This window comes from Alosa pseudoharengus, unplaced genomic scaffold, assembly GCF_046254945.1.
Source record: "Alosa pseudoharengus isolate Yale_2024_CS ecotype anadromous, Long Island Sound unplaced genomic scaffold, YU_APseudo_1.1 YU_APseudo_1.1_scf_2, whole genome shotgun sequence".
Taxonomy (NCBI): Eukaryota; Metazoa; Chordata; class Actinopteri; order Clupeiformes; family Clupeidae; genus Alosa; species Alosa pseudoharengus.
The window spans coordinates 48,972,567-48,994,497 of record NW_027468663.1 but is presented as its reverse complement, the minus strand read 5'-3'; the positions used below and the strand labels follow the sequence as shown (position 1 = coordinate 48,994,497).

At 41.7% G+C, this 21,931-nt stretch overlaps 1 protein-coding gene across 1 annotated transcript in view; it reads right to left on the bottom strand.

Moving 5' to 3' along the window:
- The window catches only part of arhgap21b (Rho GTPase activating protein 21b), a 57,229-nt gene that overhangs the window by 30,640 nt on the left and 4,658 nt on the right, over positions 1 to 21,931 (bottom strand). The window contains exons 3-4 of the mRNA XM_076295336.1: positions 4,407 to 4,580; positions 3,374 to 3,395 (exon numbers count right to left, since the gene is read on the bottom strand). Of these exons, the coding sequence (XP_076151451.1) occupies positions 3,374 to 3,395; positions 4,407 to 4,580 (196 nt within the window). The remainder of the gene's footprint in view (positions 1 to 3,373; positions 3,396 to 4,406; positions 4,581 to 21,931) is intronic.

The following is a 21,931-nucleotide window of genomic DNA, read 5'->3' as shown; positions in this document are numbered from 1 at the left end:
CCGTGATAAAACAAAGATTTTATATAACCAAATGAGTTCATTAAAAATGGCCACAGGCATAGGGCACTGTGCTTTCCTACTCTCTGCATCAGTTTAATTTAATCCAACCTAATAGTTTGATGGATCAGTGTAAACCGAGTGGCTGCGCAATGAAAGTACAACAGTCACAGCAACAAATACTTTTATTGATTATCAATCTCAGGTTGACTTTTAATAACAGCAATATTGATGCAGAACTATTTGGTGAGAGTTTAATTAAATTCTTTAATCGAAGATTTTAAGAGTCTATAAACCAGAGAGAGATGCTAAATGTCACAGATGGCAATTGCAAGGTCATTCAGATGCTGTTTAGTAACCCTATTTAGTCTGTTTTATTCCAATACACTGAGGTGTGAGATGTCTTCACCCACCAAAACCACCAACCGTGACCTAAACTAATATTTGTGCATTTTGGCTTTTAGTATCAAACTACACTTTTGATGTCTTTCATTGACACAACCAACAACGCCATGCCTACAATTCCACATTTAATTTTCACAGTTTCCATTACTAAAATCTATGGCTACTTCCAGGTCTGCTTTGCTAAGATCATTTGGCCCTGCATACTATGCTGTAAAAGCCCAGTGGCCTAACAGCACACCTGTCAAAAAAAGGCCCTGCTGGTAGGCCAAGCTCAAACCAGGTCAGCACCTGACATATTTACATAGCAGTGGGCCACGTCACTCCTCTTTGATGTCGGCGGCGGCTGGTGAGCTGCTGCCTCTTAACCCACTCATCCCAACAGCAGAGGGCACCATCACTGTGCGCGTGTGTGCTCGCAACACTGGAAACAGAGACTGCACATCAGAGCACTGACAACAGTGACAGTCACATGTAAAAGCCCACCTTTGACACTGGCCAGCGTGCACACCTCACCCCCACCCCCCAGGGTCCAGCTGCTCAGTCCAGGGATGTGTGCAGCAGGCCCCGGGCCACATTGTTGGCTCCATTTTGCTTTGGGAGGCAGAAGCCGCCTGCCGTGCGAGACAAAGGGATTCCCCGGGTGGCATTCACGGTGCCCTGGGATTCCCTGCGTGTCAGCTGAATCCCAGAGAAGAGGGCCACTTTAGCCATGCCACGACACGCCACGCCATGCGTGCAGCATGGACTTCTACCACGTGGGCCAGAAACTACAGATCAACCTGTTAGCCCATCCACAGTCGGCTGTGATGTCATTTTTTTCTTCACAGTTTCAAATTAAACTCCTTACTTTAAAACGTTGACATAATCATGGAGCCAATCGACAATACACTAAGTTTTTTTTCCACTATAGGCTGATGCAAAAGGATGCATATGTGCTATTGGTTTAAGTCAAAACTTTACACTGGACAACAGCCCACAGTAGTCCTACAGTGACATGGCCTGACCCCAACCAATCTATATATTTCACAGTCAATACGCTGACGTGAAGCAATGCACAATGAAATTGAGCTAGTATAGACCCTTTCAACAATAAAAACAAAAACAATGCTTGAACGTTCTATTTGGTTCCCAATCTACTTCCTCTGCATTAAGACGGAACGGAAAACGGAAGCCTTGTGGGGCCATGATGCTGATAATGGAACTCTCTTGAAAGGGTCTATACAGACCATGTCAAGAAATTCTGGTTGTGATGAAGATCATAACCATCATCTTTTATAAACATTATCTTTTACTTTACATTTTACTGTTCTATGTTTGAATAATGCAGGCCTAGTCTGTACAGTTCTGAAAGGCGGGTCATACATTATCTGAACTAGGTCCCATTTCTAAACTATTTTCCATTTCTAAGTTATTTTCTAAAACAAAACCATGCCACAATATGATTTATCAGAATTGACCCCACAGTCACTCATTCATAATACCAACTGTTTCAACCCCTGGTTGAGGTGGACCGTTCTCAGCTGAGCTTAGCGATGCCTTGATGACCTTTAGCCTGACAGTTCACAGACATGGTTTAAAGTGCCCCCACACCCACTGTTGCCACAGCAACCACTCCAAATGAGATGAATATGTGCCACCACATACACACACAGACATGTTGCCAACTCTTTGACATCAAAAGTAATGTACAGTTATAAGATGCAGGCAAAGCTGCATTTACCCTGCAGCCACCCAACCACAATAGGCCCTTTCCCACCAAAGGAATTTTTAATATCCAAGAACCCACTAAGAATGTTTTTGTGCCATAGAATATTGCCCTTCTTTGGTTATTCAGAGATAGTTCTGGGTTAAATTCTAACGATATACCCATATGCAACAATGCATCAGTACATAGGCAAATATTGTTTCACTTCATATTTCATAAGGACCTGTTAAGTGTTCATTAGTAGCAAAAATTGCTACAACGACCATTTCATAAACTCTCTTTTGCAGGCATTCCCAACATAACTTCACTTAAAACGAATGTGAGTGTGAGAACATGCCAGTTTTACCCCACTCCCTTATTTTAGTTAAAAGGTCAATAAAATAATCTAAAAAAACATGACCATCATAGCCTTAAATCCCAAGCACTACTGCAATTCATGGGGGGGAAAAAACACTTCAAGCGGCTATCGTGGCTGTCTGCCTGAGAGATACACATGAGTGAGATATTGACGCACTTTGGGCAGTGTGAATCTCACAGCTGGTCAGTGTGAATAAATATCTAGGTCTCGCCTCTGGACATGCCATTGATTCTGTGCATGGCCTAAATAACTGTGTTCCCCTGTTTGATAATGCAGGTGAGATTTACGAGACAAGGCCCAGCTCGACACATATGAATTCAGCTCTCAACTAGCTGACGTTGCAGGGCTCAGAAATGAAGATCCAATCAAAACAATCGCTACCATCAACAACAGCCTGACTAGACTAAACAGTTGGAGAAGAATACACAAACATTTTGCAGCAAGACATTGCAAATCTGATATCAGGCCAGCTCACTGCACAGAACACTGTAGTGTCAGTTGGAGTGACATTAGCAATGGTCAACAGGCAATGGTCACCCAACAATAACTTTCACTTTTGAGCTCGAGTGGTTATTGCAAAAGCAAAAATAAAACAATGAATGTCTATGTATCCTCGGTGAAGGGGTGCATCCTGAAATGTCTCAACAGGTCAACAGTTCACCCACGCGGAAGAAAAAAAGGCAAAAGGAGGACAGCAGGCTAGCCAATTCACTTGTGTTTGGCATAGTAAGCTAAAATCCTCCACAACACAGGAAGCAACTAGGACAAGATAATGCTGTGTTGGTCGGCCAGGCATACTAAGCACAGTGCAGTATAGGCAGGACTATGGAGCTAAAACTGACCATCATTAATCAGAGATTGCAATACAAAACTTAGTTTAGTGAGTATGTGGAGTAATGTCAGCTTACCTCTATTCCCGAGCTCTTCACCCTACAAAAGGTAAAAAATTAAGAGAAAGGGGAATAATTATGTAATTTAATCAGAAACAGAGCTTCAGACAAGAATGACAGATTGCACAGGGAAACTTTAAGTATGTAGTGCTTGAGATAATACTCCGGTTTAAATGACAAACATTACCCAGCCATGTAGCATGCTGGTATCATAGTGTCTCAGTTCAACTTGAGAAGATATCTGCCCCAGGATCTAACTGCTCTAGCACAGCTTGTAACAATTAAATATTTAGTTACAGGCATTTAGTGGCGGGAGGCAAATTACTATTGACAAAAATGAAAACTACTTTAAATGTTAACGGACAAATTGTCCAAATAGATCATAATGCCCTGCTGATATTTGTTATATGCATCAGGGAGATATCTTGACCCAGATCTTTCGGATATCATCCACAAGTAAACCGTGGAAATTAGCATTCTTCACCTTAAGCCAACCTTTAGAGACAGCTCTCTGATCCACTATCACTGCAGCATTCCAAACAGGGTGTGACTCTTAAAAGTGAGCTCTCAACTAAGGCTAAATCAGTTGAGGAAAATATCTAACTGTGATATTTCTGACAGTTACTGGATTTGCAATTTGATTTACGATATAATTTTTTGAAATTCAAGCTCTATAATACATTTAAAAATAACTCTGAAATAAGGGAAAGACAAGCCCTATTTCTGCTTCCCTTTTTTGCTGTACATTCATTGTATTGCTACCTATGGGGCTTTTTTAAACGTTGGTACATTTTGGTACATCATGTTGCCTTAATAGCAAATTACTCCCAACTAACCAGAGTGGTAAGCAGTACATTTAAATGGGGCCTCCGCAATTTGTTAATTGCATTAGTTCATTGCAATTTCGATCATAAATAGATTAACATCTTTCAGCCCTAGTCTCAACTGCATTTCATGACTCAGTTGACGAGGTTTGCAAAGGTGGCAGTGAGTTTAGTGGTGGTGGGGGGCTAGAAGGGCTGGAGGGAACGATGGCGTTCAGCACACTCACCTGGAGGGAGGAATGCACAGCAGACTCGGGCGGGTACACGATGAAGTGGCGCAGGGTGAAGCCGAAGCCCTGAGCGGTGCGTCGGAGGTGCAGTGTTTTGGGGCCCGGCCAGGAAAAGGACTCCTCCTCCAACTGGAACAGACTCGCCATGGGGTCACCCTGCTCTGCACCATCCTGCAGACGCACACAGGGGGGGGAGAAGAATGTCATATTACCTTTCAGTTAAGACAAGAGATCATAATTAAGGTTTCAACACTCAATAAAAATGGGATCAACTGGATGACAACAAGGCTTTGGGAACACTTCAAAAGCGTGCTTTTGGTTTAGGTGTGGGCGACAAAGCCAGGTACAATTACCCAGAGCTTTTCTGCACAACTACTGTGCTACAGGTTTGACAGAACACGTAAACTGCCAAACACATAAACTGCAGAATATATGCGGCCGCTGTCACAGCTGCTGTTTTTGTTTACAAAATGTATGCATTATGTAGGCTAAAGAAGAAGAATCTATTGTGCGTAGGCTAATACTTGAAGTAGTCACGTAAGTGTGCATACTTGAAGCTGACCTACAGTATTTGTATGTGTGTTCCAAATAAAACACATTTATCTGTTTTCAACGTTATTTAGCAGAATTACTTGGCTATGGAACCCCAAATCTGGTTTGCGTTGGAGAGAGCATGCACAAACTTTATGGTAGGCTACCAGCCAATTCAGTAGGCTAACTCAAGATTTCAAGGCCATCAAATACAATGTTTTTAAACAACAAACAATATACTAACATAAGAGTTTAGTGGTTCGTTTTTTCATGGTTTATGTTTCTAAAAAAACATCCTCTCCCCATGTGTCTATTGCATTTACGTAAGGAGCTTGGAACAAAGTTGGGTTTTCTTCGTTTTCATTTTGTCTAGGCTCAACAAATATCGGGCTCAGCAGTGAGGTCATGAGAAGGCTATCAATGAACAGAAAACCGACCGTGTTGGCTAACAATTTATTAAATACTCCTGTTATTGTAGTCAACGACGTCGTTGTAGGCTACTGCTTTTTCAGCGCCTTAAAGGACAATTCCGGCGCAAAATGAACCTAGGGGTTAATAACACATGTGTACCGAGTTCGACCGTTCGCTGGGATTTGTTTTCATGCTAGTCGAATGTGACCAGTTTTATTGCAAACCCCTTATTAGCGTTTAACGCTAGCCTTCGGGGCACACGTACAGTAGAAAGAAATCGCTATTTCTATACCACTAACAAGGCTCAAAATAGCACCACACTTACACAGTAGCATAATGAGGGTCTCTACATGTAAACCGAAGCATTGAGAACTTTGTAAGTGTACAGGCAGTTTATTAAAAAGAAACACATTACCGTTCACGTCTGGTTCACATACAGGCAGGCTCCTTGGTTAAACAGAACTCTGGGATGTGAAGTGAATCTCGGGTGAAACGTTGTTGCAGAAGGACTGTGCAAAAGAGAAGCACTGAACGCAACAGGAGACATAAGAGATGGCAGGTTATTTGAACGAATTTGAAGACATCGAGGACGAACCCTTATTGGACGTCCTTATCTCTTCGAGTCGGAATACCAACGAAGAGCTGCGGGAGCTCCGTGAAAGGGCTATGAGAGAGAGCTAGAAGCTACCTGTAGTCAATACCACACAGGCGGTGGCGATCCATACCAGAGGGACCAGATGGATCCACTAAGTAAGTACACTATACAAGTTATGTTACATCGGAGCTATTATTTCTGATAGGCCTATATTGAGCAAATTACGTTTGATTTTAGTTCACATCGCCTGCCTGTATGTGAACCAGACGTGAACGGTAATGTGTTTCTTTTTAATAAACTGCCTGTACACTTACAAAGTTCTCAATGCTTCGGTTTACATGTAGAGACCCTCATTATGCTACTGTGTAAGTGTGGTGCTATTTTGAGCCTTGTTAGTGGTATAGAAATAGCGATTTATTTCTACTGTACGTGTGCCCCGAAGGCTAGCATTAAACGCTAATAAGCGGTTTGCAATAAAACTGGTCACATTCGACTAGCATGAAAACAAATCCCAGCGAACGGTCGAACTCGGTACACATGTGTTATTAACCCCTAGGTTCATTTTGCGCCGGAATTGTCCTTTAATTCTGCTTATGATTTGGTCTTTTGAATTCCTTTGGCCTTGCGATGCGGTTGTAGGCTACATCAACGTGTCTCTCTCTTGCCGTTCCCTTCATGTGTTCTATCACAATGCTGTCTGCCCTCATGGACAGTAGCTCCGTGATGCCTGCATCTTTCCAGGTCGGAGATTTTCTCTATGCCACTCCATCATGACACTTAAGTCAGATTAAAGTGCCCCCACCACATGGACGCACGAAAGAAACGTCACCGACACGCCCGCTCACTAGGTGTGAATTTTAACCGCATGTTCTACGCTTCGTTCAGACACAGCACATTTGCATAATGTCCGGAGGAAATACTAGGACGGGGGCAGTAGAACACCCGGCTAAGTTTGCACTTCCATACGACCGTTTATGTTGTCCAGACATACGGCCCCACCGTTTAACATCAGCAGAACCTCCGGTCTTACACGTATGTCTGAAAACCCTTTTACATTTCAGGGCACTTCTTTAAAGGTAAACTATGCAGTATTGGCAATTTCCTTACTGTTTTCTCGGTTTTTGCTTGTTTTTCGCTGACTCTGTCATGACGAATGTCTGAGAAACTCCATCGCTACCTTTTTCTAGCCGGTGCCTGGCGTGTATGTGTATTTGAATGCAGTAAAGCAATTTGTTACACTCATTATACTTCCTGACTGAGGCCGTCGGCCCGCCGGCCCACAGTTGCAAGGGTGGTTTTTCCGCTCACAGGCGCTAGGGGGAAGCGAGACGGCCACCATTCAACCCGAAAAAAGTAATATAACCATTCCAATGACTCTGAAGCTGTTAAATGAAGGTAAATTAAGCTAGAAAACTTGCATATTAAGCTAAAAAACCTGCATAGTGTACCTTTAAAGCAATGAAATGTGACCATCCTGATCACACCAGATCCAGTCCAGTCAGCTGCTATCTGGGTCACCCACAATTCCACCCAGTGACCTCACAGGCATCGGGATTTTGGCGTCACCGCGTCAGAAAGCCTTGGGAACAGGACTGGGGCTCTGCTCCCTGGCTGTCTGCATACACGGCTGCACACATGGCTCTGTTTACAGAGTATTTATAGCCTCACACCTACACTGAGGCTCACACCCAGACCAGTGTGGCCAAACCTCAAATCCCAACTCGGTGGAGCACTGAGCACCCCCCGCCCTCCTCTAAGCTCTTTTGCTTTCTCTCGTCATCACTTGGCACCCCTGACTAGTCAAATGGCCACCTTTTCTAACTCATAACTGAGCCTCTGACAGTTGAGGTATGACGGGGTACGCAAACACACACACACACGTTTATGCCTAAAAAGTAGTGTGCGCAGTAGCCAAAATCCCAGCTTAATCTGCTAGTCCTACTTTTGGGAGATTTGAGGTTGCAAAGCTTGAGAGTACGATTTCCTGCTGAAAAGCCCCAAGCAGCCGTGGCTGCGAGTCAAAACAAGTCTGAGTAAACTGCTAGTCCACAGGCCTGTCTGCCTCTAGGAGGAACAGAAAGAGCACGTTTTATTGCCATTTATTGCAGGTTTGTGGATGGGCCTGGTCTTGAGTAGCAGTGGAGATTTTTGGAGTAGATTCTCTAATGTTATGTTGGCCTGCATTACTCCAATGCAAGAAAATCAACTTCCACCAGCTCATTATCTTGCAAGAGCTACGCTGGAACTGATAAAAAAGCCACAACTTTTGCACCATTTGCAAAATCCTTGAGCCCTATTTGAAGAACATCTACTTCAGTTTTGACATAAAGTGTTCATATAAAGGTAAATATAGGGAAATATAGTTGTATAGAGCATGAATCTAAGCATATCACTCCACAAATCACAAACAACTTAATGGGGAATTGACTAATCAGATATTCTGTTTGACTTGAAGAACAAGTTTCTGTCAGTCTTAGTCATGACATATGTTTTGTGGCCTCTGTAAGTAGTCACTGCAAAATTACAACCTTGTGAATTCTGACATGAGCAGGCGTCTCTACAGTACATAGCTGGGGGGTGGTTGGTGTATGACTGGTTATTTATTACCAGTAAGGCTAATCCAGTCTTTTATGGGACCAGAACTGCATTACAAGGACACTAGTGTGAACATCATACTTGAAAAATACAGTACCCTCCAGAATTATTGGCGCCTTTGGTAATGTTTGGTGATGATTCATTGTACTCTCACAATGAAAACAACAAGGAAAAATCCACCCTTGAAGGGAAGAAAATGTATTCTGAGAAAAAAAATATCTCATAAAGAAATAAAAAAAAAATGAACGAAAACACGTTGCTCACAATTATTGGCACCCCTAGAACAGAAACATTTCCCTATCTAATTTTAACTTTGTTAAGTTAATCAGAGTGTCCCCCAAGTCCCCCAAACAATCTTCAAAAGTGACCTCACTGCTAATAGCTTATTTAGAGGGCATGCTAGGTAAACGCCTCTCCAGTCATTTAATTACCAATGTAAACGGTAGGAGTTACCGAATTGTACAGTGACTTTGTCTGGAAGTGTGGTCAATTGTCAGATGACATGAAAATTGCGCTCTTTGGCTAGGAACACTTTAGGTGTGTTTGGCGTACATAGAAGAATGACTATACTGAAAAGAACCTCATACTTAATGAGAATTATGGTGGAGAGGCTGTGCTATTGTGGGGCTGTTTTTATTCCCAAAGGCCTTGGGAATCTAATTAAGGTGCATGGTATCACGAACAACATGAAAAACCTGAACAGTTTTAAAGGAAATCTGTCAATCTCCGCCAAGATACTAAACGTTGGTCATGATTGGATCATATATCAGGTCAATGAACCACAACAAACGTCCAGATCAAAGCAAATATGGTTTACTGAACGCAAAATCAAGCTTTGGCCATTGCCATCTCAGTCCCCTTATTTAAACTCCATAGAAAAACAGTGGGGTGAGTCAAAGAGGAGAATGAACAAGTGTGGACCTAGGAATCTGGACGATCTGGGAAGATTTTGTAAAGACCAACAGTCTTAAATCTCTTGCTTTGTATTCTCCAACTCTATGGGGTGTCATACTGTAGGTGAATATTGGAAAAGGGAAGCTTAAGAAGGTATTATAAGCAGGGGTGCCAATAATTGTGAGCAACGTGTTTTTGTTAAAAATATTTATATGATATTTTCCTTTTTCTCCCTTCAAGGTTGAATTTTTCCTATTTGTTTTCATTGTGAGATTACAATAAATCACCAACAGATTATTTTTTATACCAGATTTTAGTCAACTTTATTATCAACTTTACTAGATTCTGGAGGGTACTGTATAAAGCCATCTTTTAACCATTACTCGTGCAGAAACTTATCCAGCCAACTTCAGTTTATGGTTACAGTATGACCTAGGGATGGACTGATCCGTTTCAAATGGCAGTTAATAACATCATGAATAGTAAACCAGAAATATAAAGTCTGGCAAACTCTAATGACACCAAAAGTAGCCTACAGTAATAGTGGCAGCAACTGGCTAGTTGTGCACTATGTGGGTACCACGTCTCAATCCAAGAAATTAAAGTAAACACAATGGATCGACCCATGGAACTGCTCAAATTTCCGATCCCCCGATCCAACCATTTTGTCAATATCAGGGCCGATATCCGAGTATGATCTGAAGTTTTGCCTTGTGTGAAGAAAGATGTCATTACCCTCTATTTTACCAAAACCCATCTGATTATTAGAGGCCTCAAAATGTTATGCCACTCCAGAGCTCAGGCTCACACTCCTAAGATAAAGAGCTGCGATAAAAACGCTATCAGTGGCCAAGTTTTAGCCTATTTTTCTGCCACTTTCTAATTGGACAAACTATTTCTAATGGCTGTGAATGTATTTACTCTGGAAAAGGTACTAAAACTACACCCAACCCAGCTGAAATGGAGCAGAAACGGACAAGGCCTTAGGAAACCCATGGAGAAAAAAAAAAAAAAAAAAAAAAGGAAACACCAAGAGAAGTTGCCCCATCAGTGGTGCTCAAGTGGAGTTCAAATTGGCCATGTGAGATCGGCACACAAACATCTTATCTCTGGTATCAGAGCGTAGCCTGTCCTGCTGTGGGTTGACATCCGTTACGGCAGCAGACACACACACACACACGCTATAATTAAACAGCAGAGTAGACTCCAGCGGAATTCCCTGCAGCACTTTTCACTGGAGGACACGACGGGGCACTGCTTGGCCATTCCAAACAGACGCGTGTCGAGCAGGTCTGCCGTTACCAGTTGTGTACTTAACAGCGTGGTGACAGACCCAGTCACCCAAGCCCATAAATTCCAGGCCAACACCTCCCCAGCTACCCACAGCCCTGCGAACGGTCCGCTCCCGAAATACCACCTCTGGATTGACCCATGTGTGCAGTCCTCACATGGACAATATAAAGAGTTGCACATATACTTCACAAGAGAGCTGAGTGACATGACAACTATGAAACAGAGACAAAGCAATGACATAGACCTGAATCATAGCCTATAGTTGGGCCCATGACATGATCAAATAAAAGTTGGGTTAAAATGGCTTGATATTAAAAAATGTTGAGCTTGTTTACAACATGAAACACATTTCTGCTATGCAGAGGCTTGCCATGTAAAAGCCATACTGCACAACTGGGCTGTTCATATAGCCTTACTTAACTTACTTAACTAACTTGACTGAAATGTCAAATCATCAATTTCACTGGCGCACCCCGTAATGATCATCAGCCCACTCTTGATCATCAGCCCACTCTCTGCTGTAACTGCCCTCATACTAGTAGACACGGTCCTGTGTGGATACCCTCTTCACTTTCGACATGACCACAGCATTTGTTTCGAAGCCTATGCAAACGAACCAAGCCCATGTTACATAACCCTGTCTTTAAGCGAGAAGCCAAGCCATTCAGTTCACAGCTGTATCATGACTTAAAAAAAAAAAAAAAAAAAAAAAAAAACATGCGCGCATGAGTGCACATGCATGCTGGCACACACAAACACACACACACAGACTCTCACACAAAGTTCAAAGAAAAGTCGCAACACCCTAATCAACCGAAGTCACCCGCCTGACAATAGCAGCATTCTGAAAAGTGCACCATGAATCACAACCAGACTCTGAACTGCAGCTGAGGCCTCACAATCCTTCCCTGTCCTTATCACTGCAACAGCAAATCACATCTTATCTACTTATGAAAATAGCCTACAACACAGGCCAATGGAATCTGCACTGGGAGTTTTGCATATTGAGAATAGAAAATGCAATCTGCAAACATGATTTTGGAGTGAAGGCAGGACATGTTTTGCTAACTTTACTTCAGGCCAAAGTGAAAGTGTCTGAGACGGGACTGGAATACCAGGCCACACAACAGCTCTGTATCAGCACGTTAGGCAAAAGCCTACGCACAGCCATTTCAGGGAGTTTTGAGCCACAGTTCTCTTATGTGGGAGACTTTGGATATTCATTCAAGTGGGCAGAGAAGCAGAGGATGTTCTCATTCCAGGCAAATAAGACAGAAAATCTCAACATGGAATTAACACTGCCGTTAAACATGAGACAAGATATCAGCATAACATGGAGAGAGAGAGAGAGAGAGAGAGAGAGAGAGAGAGAGAGAGAGAGAGAGAGAGAGAGAGAGAGAGAGAGAGAGAGAGAGAGAGAGAGAGAGAGAGAGAGAGAGATAGATTAGCTAAATACAGTCAGAGATGAAGACAGGGTCATTTAGTGTACCCTATCCAATATCTCTTGCCACCTGGCAACACACCGAGCGCTTCAAGTGAGCCTACAGGCTGGCTGCGTCCTCAGGAGAAACAAACACTCCACAACTAGTGCTCTTTCATTAAGACTCTTTCATAACAGTCCTCTCTGCCATCTCCAAATGGCATTATTTAGTTATCCACAGCAGAAGGAAGACAAGACGACTCCATCAAGGGAAGATTTCCCCACTCTCACACTAAGTAGAGCAAAGAGGAAACAGCGTGCTTTTGGGAAGGTTAAAAACACCGGAGCTCAAAGTTGCCCATAGAGCCAATCCTTGATCCAAAGCTGGATGAAACTGAACTCATAACGGAACTTCATGGAGGGTAAATATTCCCAAGGCAGTCAATGTACTAAGCTAAAAAAAGTGTGTAAAGGCGCTCCAACAGTCCCTAAACCTAGCCTACATAAATGCCATATTCTTGTTACACCCAAAGAATGTCAGAGGACAATCAAGACTGGACAAACAGGAAGAAACCTTATTAAACTTTTATTAAAACCCAGTTGTGAAACCAGACATGGCGGAAGAGTTGAAATGAAGACATTTCCTTGGGAAAACAGAAAATCTTATGATGGACCACCAGAATGGACCATGTAAGGCAGATCCCCTCATAACCACACCCAAGGTACTTATTATTATTAAGATGAAAGACTTCAATCGTCATGGTTTTAAGTTAAGCTGCCACATTTACAATGTGGTTAGGCTTTTTATATCACGACCAGTCGACCACCCAACCAAGTCTTCCCGTACATAGCAATTTCTAAATGCAGATTAGAAAACATAGTAAAGGATTTAAAGGTTAAGGAAGTGGTCTGTGTATTATTATCTGTAAATTATATATGCTATCAATAAAAGCATGTTTGAAATTTGACTTCTGTATTCAGTGCGGAGCTATTCAGGGTAGGCTATTCAATGTCTGGGATCTATGTTAACAGTGGTATACCAATTGAGGCAGAAAGAAATAGAAACTCTTACATACTTCAATATTTGTTTATTCATTTGTTGTTTATTTATTTATGGTCATATCTTCATCGCAATACTGAACAATGTCCCTGTACATTGCAGACTTCCCTTACAAAACAAACCTACTGCACAGTGTGCAAAGCACATGCGCTGTGCATGTGTGTTTTCACAGTCTCCCTGAACCCCTGCACACTAGACTGTATTTGCAAAACAAACTCCCTTTAGGCACTCATGCAAAGCAGAAACACTCACCTTAGTCCAACCCGCCACTCAAAGAAAGTCACAAAGGCCACACTGCCATAGACATAGTCTTGAAATACCAAGGAACAAGGAAGAAAAGGCAGACAAACACACTAATAGGACACACACACTTCATTTGGCCTATCAGTGGCAGTCACATAAATGGTAAACAGACATGAACTGAAGTGCCATGATATGGTAGGATCAGCTTGTATACACAACTCTGTTCCAAAGACCAAGTAGGACTGTTCCAGAGTTAAAGTATAATTTGACTGCAAGGGGTTAAACTAGTGCTGGGCGGTATGCGCATCACAGTATTTTTCTAAATTCTTACGGTTTCATGGTATATGACGGTATTTTTTTTCCATGCATAATCAGATGTTCACAGCATTTTCTACAGGTTGAGAGAGGAATTGCTGCAGTACATTGACTAAGGATGGTCTATTTTACTGTCATGATGTAGAATAACTCCACACTAGTGGTAATGCAGTTTTGCATAGCCCCAGAAAATGATGCTGTTTACAAAGAGCCACTCATGATTCTAATGAAGAATCTAATCAGAATGCAAAGACAATTGCAGTCAAAATACAGAACTTTTACTGTGCAAATTTCACATCTTGTAGCATATAAAACCAATACAAAAAGTAGTGCAACTTTATACTTTTTTGAAAATTATACAATTTCAAATGAAAACTCTCTGCTAATATGCTTACTCTGTCAAATAATCCTATCAGAAACATGCCTTATTGTTATTGTGTGGTTTACATGACGTTAGTGGTAGGCTAACGTTAACTTCATGTGAATGTGGATGTTTTGGTGCACTGATGCCAGTCAGGATAATTTCTAACTAGCCAGCTAGTATTGCTCAGTGCATGTCTATAACATATTCTTAAGGTGAGATAAATTATAAGCTCATTAAACTTCACTGTGTTCGGTGGGTTGCTAACTAACGTCATCACCTACTAGCCAGTTAGTTACAGCTGTTGAACAATCTCAATAGAATTTTCGTGACGGTAAATCCCTTTCAATGCAGTATCCCTTAACGTTTTTCCTTAACTAAAGAAACAATTTAAGGTATTCTGTGCAACTTATCTAAGGAGAAATTAAGCCTTAAGGGTCATACTTCAGGAGAAAAAGTCCCGTCTGAAACACTGTCGCGCGGCGCAGCGTTCCAAACGTTGTGTAATCAAATACACCGGTATGGCGGTATATTAAAACTTCATATCATAACGAAAATATACACCGGTATACAGTGTGAACCGGTATACCGCCCAGCACTAGGTTAAACTGCAATTTAACATGATACCTGAACAAGGGTAATAGCCATCAGGGGCCTCATGTACAAAGACTTGCGTGGATTTCATACTAAAACATTGCGTACGCGCAAACCTGAAAAGTAGCGTACGCACAAAAAAATCCTGATGTATGAAACATGAAGCATTCCACGCAGCTTTTCTTTGTACATCCCAATTAACGTGAAATTAAGCGTACATGCACGAGCATTACACTCCACCCTCTCTCCTCCCTCAATCACACTCATTTTAATATGCTAACTAGAAGGACATTCGAGAGCGCAGACCTCTGCGAAGACAAAATGGCCTATCCCGCAATATTAATAACAATGAAAACTCATCTGTGGATCCATTCATACTCAAACCTGTTGCAATTTGCAAAGTAGAAGTGCTTATCTGACGAAATGGCAAGAATTTTATGTCTTTATCATCTGTAATTACTTAATAACAAAACAAAAACAGTAGTGGCAGAGCGTGGCAGTGGCTAGGCTGAGACCGTGGCAGAATTATTGGTCAGTCTGCAAGTAGGTGACAGGGTTCGTAGGGCTGGGCGATATATCGGTATTACGACTACGACCGATATATTTTTGAAAACGATATGTAGTTGAGACAATATCGTAATACCGGTATTATGTCAAATAATGGGCCATTTTATCAAAGCCACTTGCTCTTCTGTGTTCAGACCATTCAGATAGCCGCAGCTCTGCTCAACTGCGCCCCTTGCGTGTGCACGTTCTCCCTCGCAGCACTACAAACTTTCAAACATGACGGACACTGAGTCAGATTTTGTTTACCTTGATCAGAGGTTGGTGCTGATGCCTATTCCGTCAGCACATCAACGGCTAAACCGAGAATTCTCGTTGTGAAATCAAAATTCCACTGGAGCTCCAAGCGGTTTTGTACACGCAGATTTAAGTTACAACACTGTTTAGCCGCTACAGCTCTTCGACTCACGGTAAAATGTCATTTTTGGTACATAGCCTAGCTAATTTAAATACACTGATGAATGCTTGCGTTTAGCGACAGTAGCAGATCTAAAGTCCTCAGGGAGACAACATAAACGCTGATTTTATTAAGAGGATATGCACGCGACTCGCGAGCAGTTAGGGCATCATTTTTTATGATTCCTGAAACCCCATTTAATCGTGCATAGGGATTTTTCTTACGAACCGGAACATGCAAAAATGAACGCACACAAAACGACGGTAGCGTCTATCACACTCTTGATGAGTGACTCAGTTACGTTGTTTAAGTAGCCTAATTTTTTTTGTTGTTGATAGCAACATGTCTAGGCCATCATAGTCTACATTTGCTTGTCATCTAGGCCCTATCAAACCCTTACAGGTAAAAAAACTGCATTGTGTGACAAAACTGCAGGTTTTTTCAATATTGTTGTGCCCAAAATAGCCTATTGCATTGTGCAGTACAATGTAGGCCTGCGTTGTCAGTCAGGGTCAACTTTTGGTCTTTTGTTATTTGCGCAGCTTTATCAGAGCAACTGTAGCCTATGCCTATTGTAGGCCTATGTTATTGTTTACACTTCTTTGCACGGCTCTGTTAGAGCAGTCTGAAATTAATATAATTAAAACTGGCTGTGTTGTCATAATTGTTGTGTTGAGTGAATATATGAAGCACTTCGCTCTTTCTGTTTGAAATATCAATATCGTATCGATATCGTATATCGCCAATCAGCCCCAAAATATCGGGATATCAGTTTTGGTCCATATCACCCAGCCCTAAGGGTTCGCATAACTGGGTTGAATGCATTTGGACCATGACAACATAACTGCTTAAAAAATCATTAAATAAATAGTGTCCAAGTACCACGCATCGTGCACCCGAATGGAATAAACTCAGTTGTCCCATTTCTTTTAAAATAAAAACTATCGGAGATATGAAGGGAAAACACTCGGCAAATGTTAAGGCATGGGCAAATGCGTGAAGCCGACCCCATTTATCACAGGTTTTGTGGAAAGCTCTTCAGAATCTGAAATGTTTGATAAGCCAGTCATCAACAATCGCGTAACCAAATATCGGGGCTGTGTAGGCTGTTTCACATTCCCTTTTAATTCTTATCCTCTAATAAGTCTACAGTTGTCATCATAGATAGGTTGTTGCATAACTTAGTAGAATTTGCGCATGTTGCATGTCCAAATTTAGAAACATAGGCCTATTTTCGAAGTGTTATCATTTTTAATAATCCACGTTTCACAATATACTGTGCAAATAAATGCCTAGACTCGCGATCAACTAATGTTGTTGCGCTGCATTGCCTCTAAGTGTCGACAACTGACGATACATATTGGAAATGTGCGTACGCCAGACATGAAGTTTGCGTAGAGGACCGCACATTCTCACGTTCAAGTCAGTCTTCGTACATCCGGACGTGAGCGTGAGAAATGGCGTACGCAGCATTTTTGTACGTACGCAAGGTTTGTATATGAGGCCCCTGGTCTTCTTGCTACTCTGCATCTAGGCAAATGGACCACTCTTGTCATTCACATCAAAACAACAATAGTCCACAACAATAAGCTGACCTAGGATACATAAGAACCTGTTATGGTTCATTCAAAGGCAGAATTATCTACATTTAACAATTAATATGAGAGAAATCTATCTATGACAGGGTAGCGGTGTGTAAGTGTGCTAAACCACACCGGAGGCTCCAGATAACTCGAGTTAGCTGATGGCTGTCGAATTCTGAGGCACAGGCTGATCAAACCCAGCACTGTTCCGTGAAAGCCTGGATTTAATGAGGCAGATGTCTTCCTGTTTACAGTGACATGGCAAGTACAGAAACACATCCACTCCGATAGTCCCATATACATTCCATGTGAGTTTAATGTGTCCGAAGTGCAAAGAAACATCATCGTCCATCATTAATAAAGAGCAATACGGTATAAAATATATCTTTTAGAGTAGCAGCTTGATCTCATAGCACCATTGCTACCCGAGGGAAGTGCTGCCGTTTGTCCTGGTCATTCATCCTGCCGACTACTTGTGAGATTCTGGCCGGCCACATGACATGCTCTGTGGAGAAGCTGAGCTCATCGGCTGAAAGGGGAGGGGAGGCTCGACATGAATAGAACTTCATTTTACAAACTATTTCCACCACGTCTCCATTCACTAGCACATTCTACACACAGCTGCAAAAGCCAACGCCACACATTCCACACACCTGCAAGGCCATTGCTGTACGCCAATTCTACAGGAATGAATCTTGGTTTACAGATCACCAACACATTCATCAATTCAAATGATTTTTTTTAAAAAGAGCACTCCCAACACAATTAAAATAATGTACCGTTGCTTTTACAGGCAATAGTATGCTTGAAATACAACAGTATTAATGATGGCATTGTCTATTCTCGTCCCCAAAAATCAGGAAATGTCTACAGACACCCAAACAGCCACTTATTCTTTCTTCTCCAGAGGAAGTTTAGTCAGGAATTTTTGAGGAGAGCTGAGCCGATTGCACGTTGCCTTTTGCTGTCTTATTGGAATCAAGTGCAGCACTGTGCTGTGCTATGCTGTGCTGAAATGCCAAAGCAACATAGTCAGTTGCATAAGCATTACTGTCGAAAACATGCACATTAACCGACGATGGAATCTGAAACCTACACACCTGGCCAGTGTCAAGGAAGCATGAGAGAAACCCGAGCTTGGATGACGCCAACACTGTTGGCTGAGGGAATAAAACTGCCCTTCACATTTGAGTTCTTCCACTGTTATGACAGACGAACCAGGGAGATGGCTTTATTGTCCTAAGAAAACTCTCTCAAACCCTAACAGTAAGACAGTATTAGTGGAAGGGTTGTAATCCAGTGAGCTTGACACAGGAGCACATGGCCGGCCCTTTAGTGAAGAGAAACAAAGAGCCCTCAGCGCAGGCCATTCGCAAAACACTTCCAGAATGTTCTGGGAAGGAGAAACTGGAGGCTGGCTGGAGCCAATTGACCTTCTCTATTAAATTGAGGATCCATTTTCCCCGCTCTGTTCTGCCTGGGTTAATCACATGACTCCTGGACGGGTGGCTGGGCCGTGGGAAATCGCAGACACTGGGTCTTTAACAAGGGTCTGGCCAGCCTGCATAGGAGAGGAGTGCCGAAGAAAGAGTGCTATAATTCAATCGCATTTCTCTCTGAGAGGGGTCAAGCTCAAGATCATATGCATTACCCAGAGCTTCATGACCAACGGACCTCAACGGTTTATATACAGATTTATAATAGTTGTGTGGCCACTGTCCAACTTGGTCAATGCTGGTGACACCATTTATATTGCTTATTACATGGATATTTTGACATAGCCCATGATATTGACAGGATGATGAATCTGAATCACATGTAAAATAGCAATTCTCATTTAATTTTCTCCCTGACCATTAAAATACATAATCTGGTCAGACGGGGTCGAGTTCCAATTTGGTCCTCCTGTATTACCAATGATTGCACCTTGGTAAAAAGCTGTTGCTAAGTATCCTACTATTTGTCAACTTTTCTCAGTAGAGATCTAGTTGACTAGAATGCATTGCATGTTGTTTAGTTAGAGTTGATGTTAATTGAAAGGTGATAGTTAATTGTAAAAAAAACATTTTCCATTTCAAAATGTAGCACTATAAGGGAAAAAGTTGAAATGGTTTTGTAATCGTCTAATCTATTGCATTTTTATTCATTTGTTGGTTCTGTAAATTGGGGGAACAATCTAGGCTATACTTGAAACTAATCTTGACCTATCTAAAACAAATTATTGGAAAATATGCATTTGTAATAGAACCATTCTATAAAAATAACATTCTTGCCATGGGATCGTCTCTACATCAACCTCTACACCTCTTCTGAATTTAAAACATTGGCATATCCATTTTAATTGTATAACTGAGATAATCCATGAAACAGTTAATCTCAAAATCCCTAGTTCTATACCACAAAATTGAAGGAGAGAATATGTAGTTCTTTCGCAGTGTCCAAACAGTAAGCCACACTGGCTTAAGCACTACGGGTGAATAAAGCATTGGCTGGTTAAGAGGTGTGGTAGCGATCAAAGCTGCTGTGGGAACAGGTCACAGGTGAGGCAGTGTAAACAATAGCCTGAGGTTGATTTTTCAATAGTGCTCAAGATGGTGCATCAGCATGTTCTTGCACAAACAGGAATGCAGGCTTTCCATGTGTACTGAGAACATTACAGGATTTATATGTGGCATGAGATGGTGTATCTGACACCGCAACCCTTAGCAGCACCTAGAATTCAGTAGTTCTATGGGTGTACATCTTAGACCAAACATAAGTTTAAACATTATTCTACTTTATGGGTCAATTTGACCATATTTCAGCCGTGAAGGGGGCAGCCGTGGCCTACTGGTTAGCGCTTCGGACTTGTAACCAGAGGGTTGCCGGTTCAAACCCCGACCAGTAGGCACGGCTGAAGTGCCCTTGAGCAAGGCACCTAACCCCTCACTGCTCCCCGTGCACCGCTGTTGTTGCAGGCAGCTCACTGCGCCGGGATTAGTGTGTGCTTCACCTCACTGTGTGTTCACTGTGTGCTGAGACCAAATTTCCCTCACGGGATCAAAAGTATACTTATTTCAATTGCAATATGTTAATGATTCAATTTCTATTTTTGTTGTGTGTACTTTAGGTAAACAGTCAACACTCTCCCTCATGTCATGATGCGATTATGAGACAATGGCATATCAGAAGACAATGACAATATAAGAGCAAGACTCAAACAACATGCACAGTTATTAAAATGTATTAAAATTATTTTTTCTGTGGCTTAATTAATCATGTTAATCAAGATTATTGCAAACCCATGTTTAGGCTAAATCAACATACTGGTTAGGGGCTCAAGATACAGAGACCAACATGCCCGCATTTTGGATTAGATACTCCATCTGAATCCAAAATTATCCTGTATGCCCATCTGCATCAGGTTTCTGAAGAGATGAGATGTTCTGCGTTGAAATCCCAGTTGCTAATTTACTCATTTACAAAATTCTCTCTATTAGCCTACCAGTTCATTCACACTAAATCTAAATCATTACATTCAGTCTCTTGTTTTTTGCATTTCTTTTTCTCTAATGGACAGCTTTCCATACCTGGTTTAAACCTAGACTAAGACAGACAACCGTTCAACAAACTAGTCATTAAAATGTAAATCAGTAACAGTCCTCAGGCAGCCTAGTATCTTACACCTTGTTTCAAATCTAGTGTGAAAACAAGCAGATTAACGTTTGAGAATGGCACACACTACACTAATATCAGAAACTCACCATCACTAGTGACTATTTCATGTGTGTAGCCTTCCAACATAATCCACAAGTGGTTGTGATCACGTTGAACCCAAAACTGCCTTTTATTGGTGAGCTGATTTCGAGACACTAAACTTTGCCTCAGGCTATGTTGCAAACTGTTTCTTGGTTGCTGTTTAACTTATCTAAAGTTAATTGCTATACTTAGTGTGCTTTTGTTGGTTAGCATTGTATTAACAGCCTTTTGCACCGATGAAAGCTAGGTGGTTAGGCCAAATTGTGATGCATTTTAGCAATATATTTTTACACTTTGCTGTAAAACCCATTCTTACATTACTGGGTTTGCAACCAGGAACACAATAGCTTGGGAGGCAGTAGCAAACAACAGGTGCGTTCAGCAAACTACCACAGAAAACTATGATTCATGAAAACTAGGCTTAAGCTATAATAACTGGTAAAGATTGGTAAAAAGTCTTCAATATGTGGCTTAAACCACAGCAGTACTTAATATGCAAAGGATGGGTTCTCAATATGCTCTTTTTCATGTAGTCTGTAAACTAAAACACAGAGCAGTGCCTGAATGACACATATACTTTTATTTTTACTGTACATTTTGCTGTAAAACACTTTTTGATGTTCTTTCTTGGGTTTCTTGGACCACTGACCCAGCCTGAATCTGCTGGTTTAACCTTCTCAGGGTATACGGTAATAAGAATAACGTGATAAAGAGTCATGTGGAAAACAACACAGATATGACTGACATAACAGGAGAAAGCCTGTAGGCTAAACATGTGGCTCTCTGCCAGGACTGACATGTCTCCTTGAAAAACAATGAGCGAGGGGGAAAGAATTGACAGAGGGCCGCTTGCTTGAACATCACCTTGGCAGTGTAACAACTCGATTTTAAAAAGGGGGTGGGGAGAATCCACTGGGCCAACTCTAAT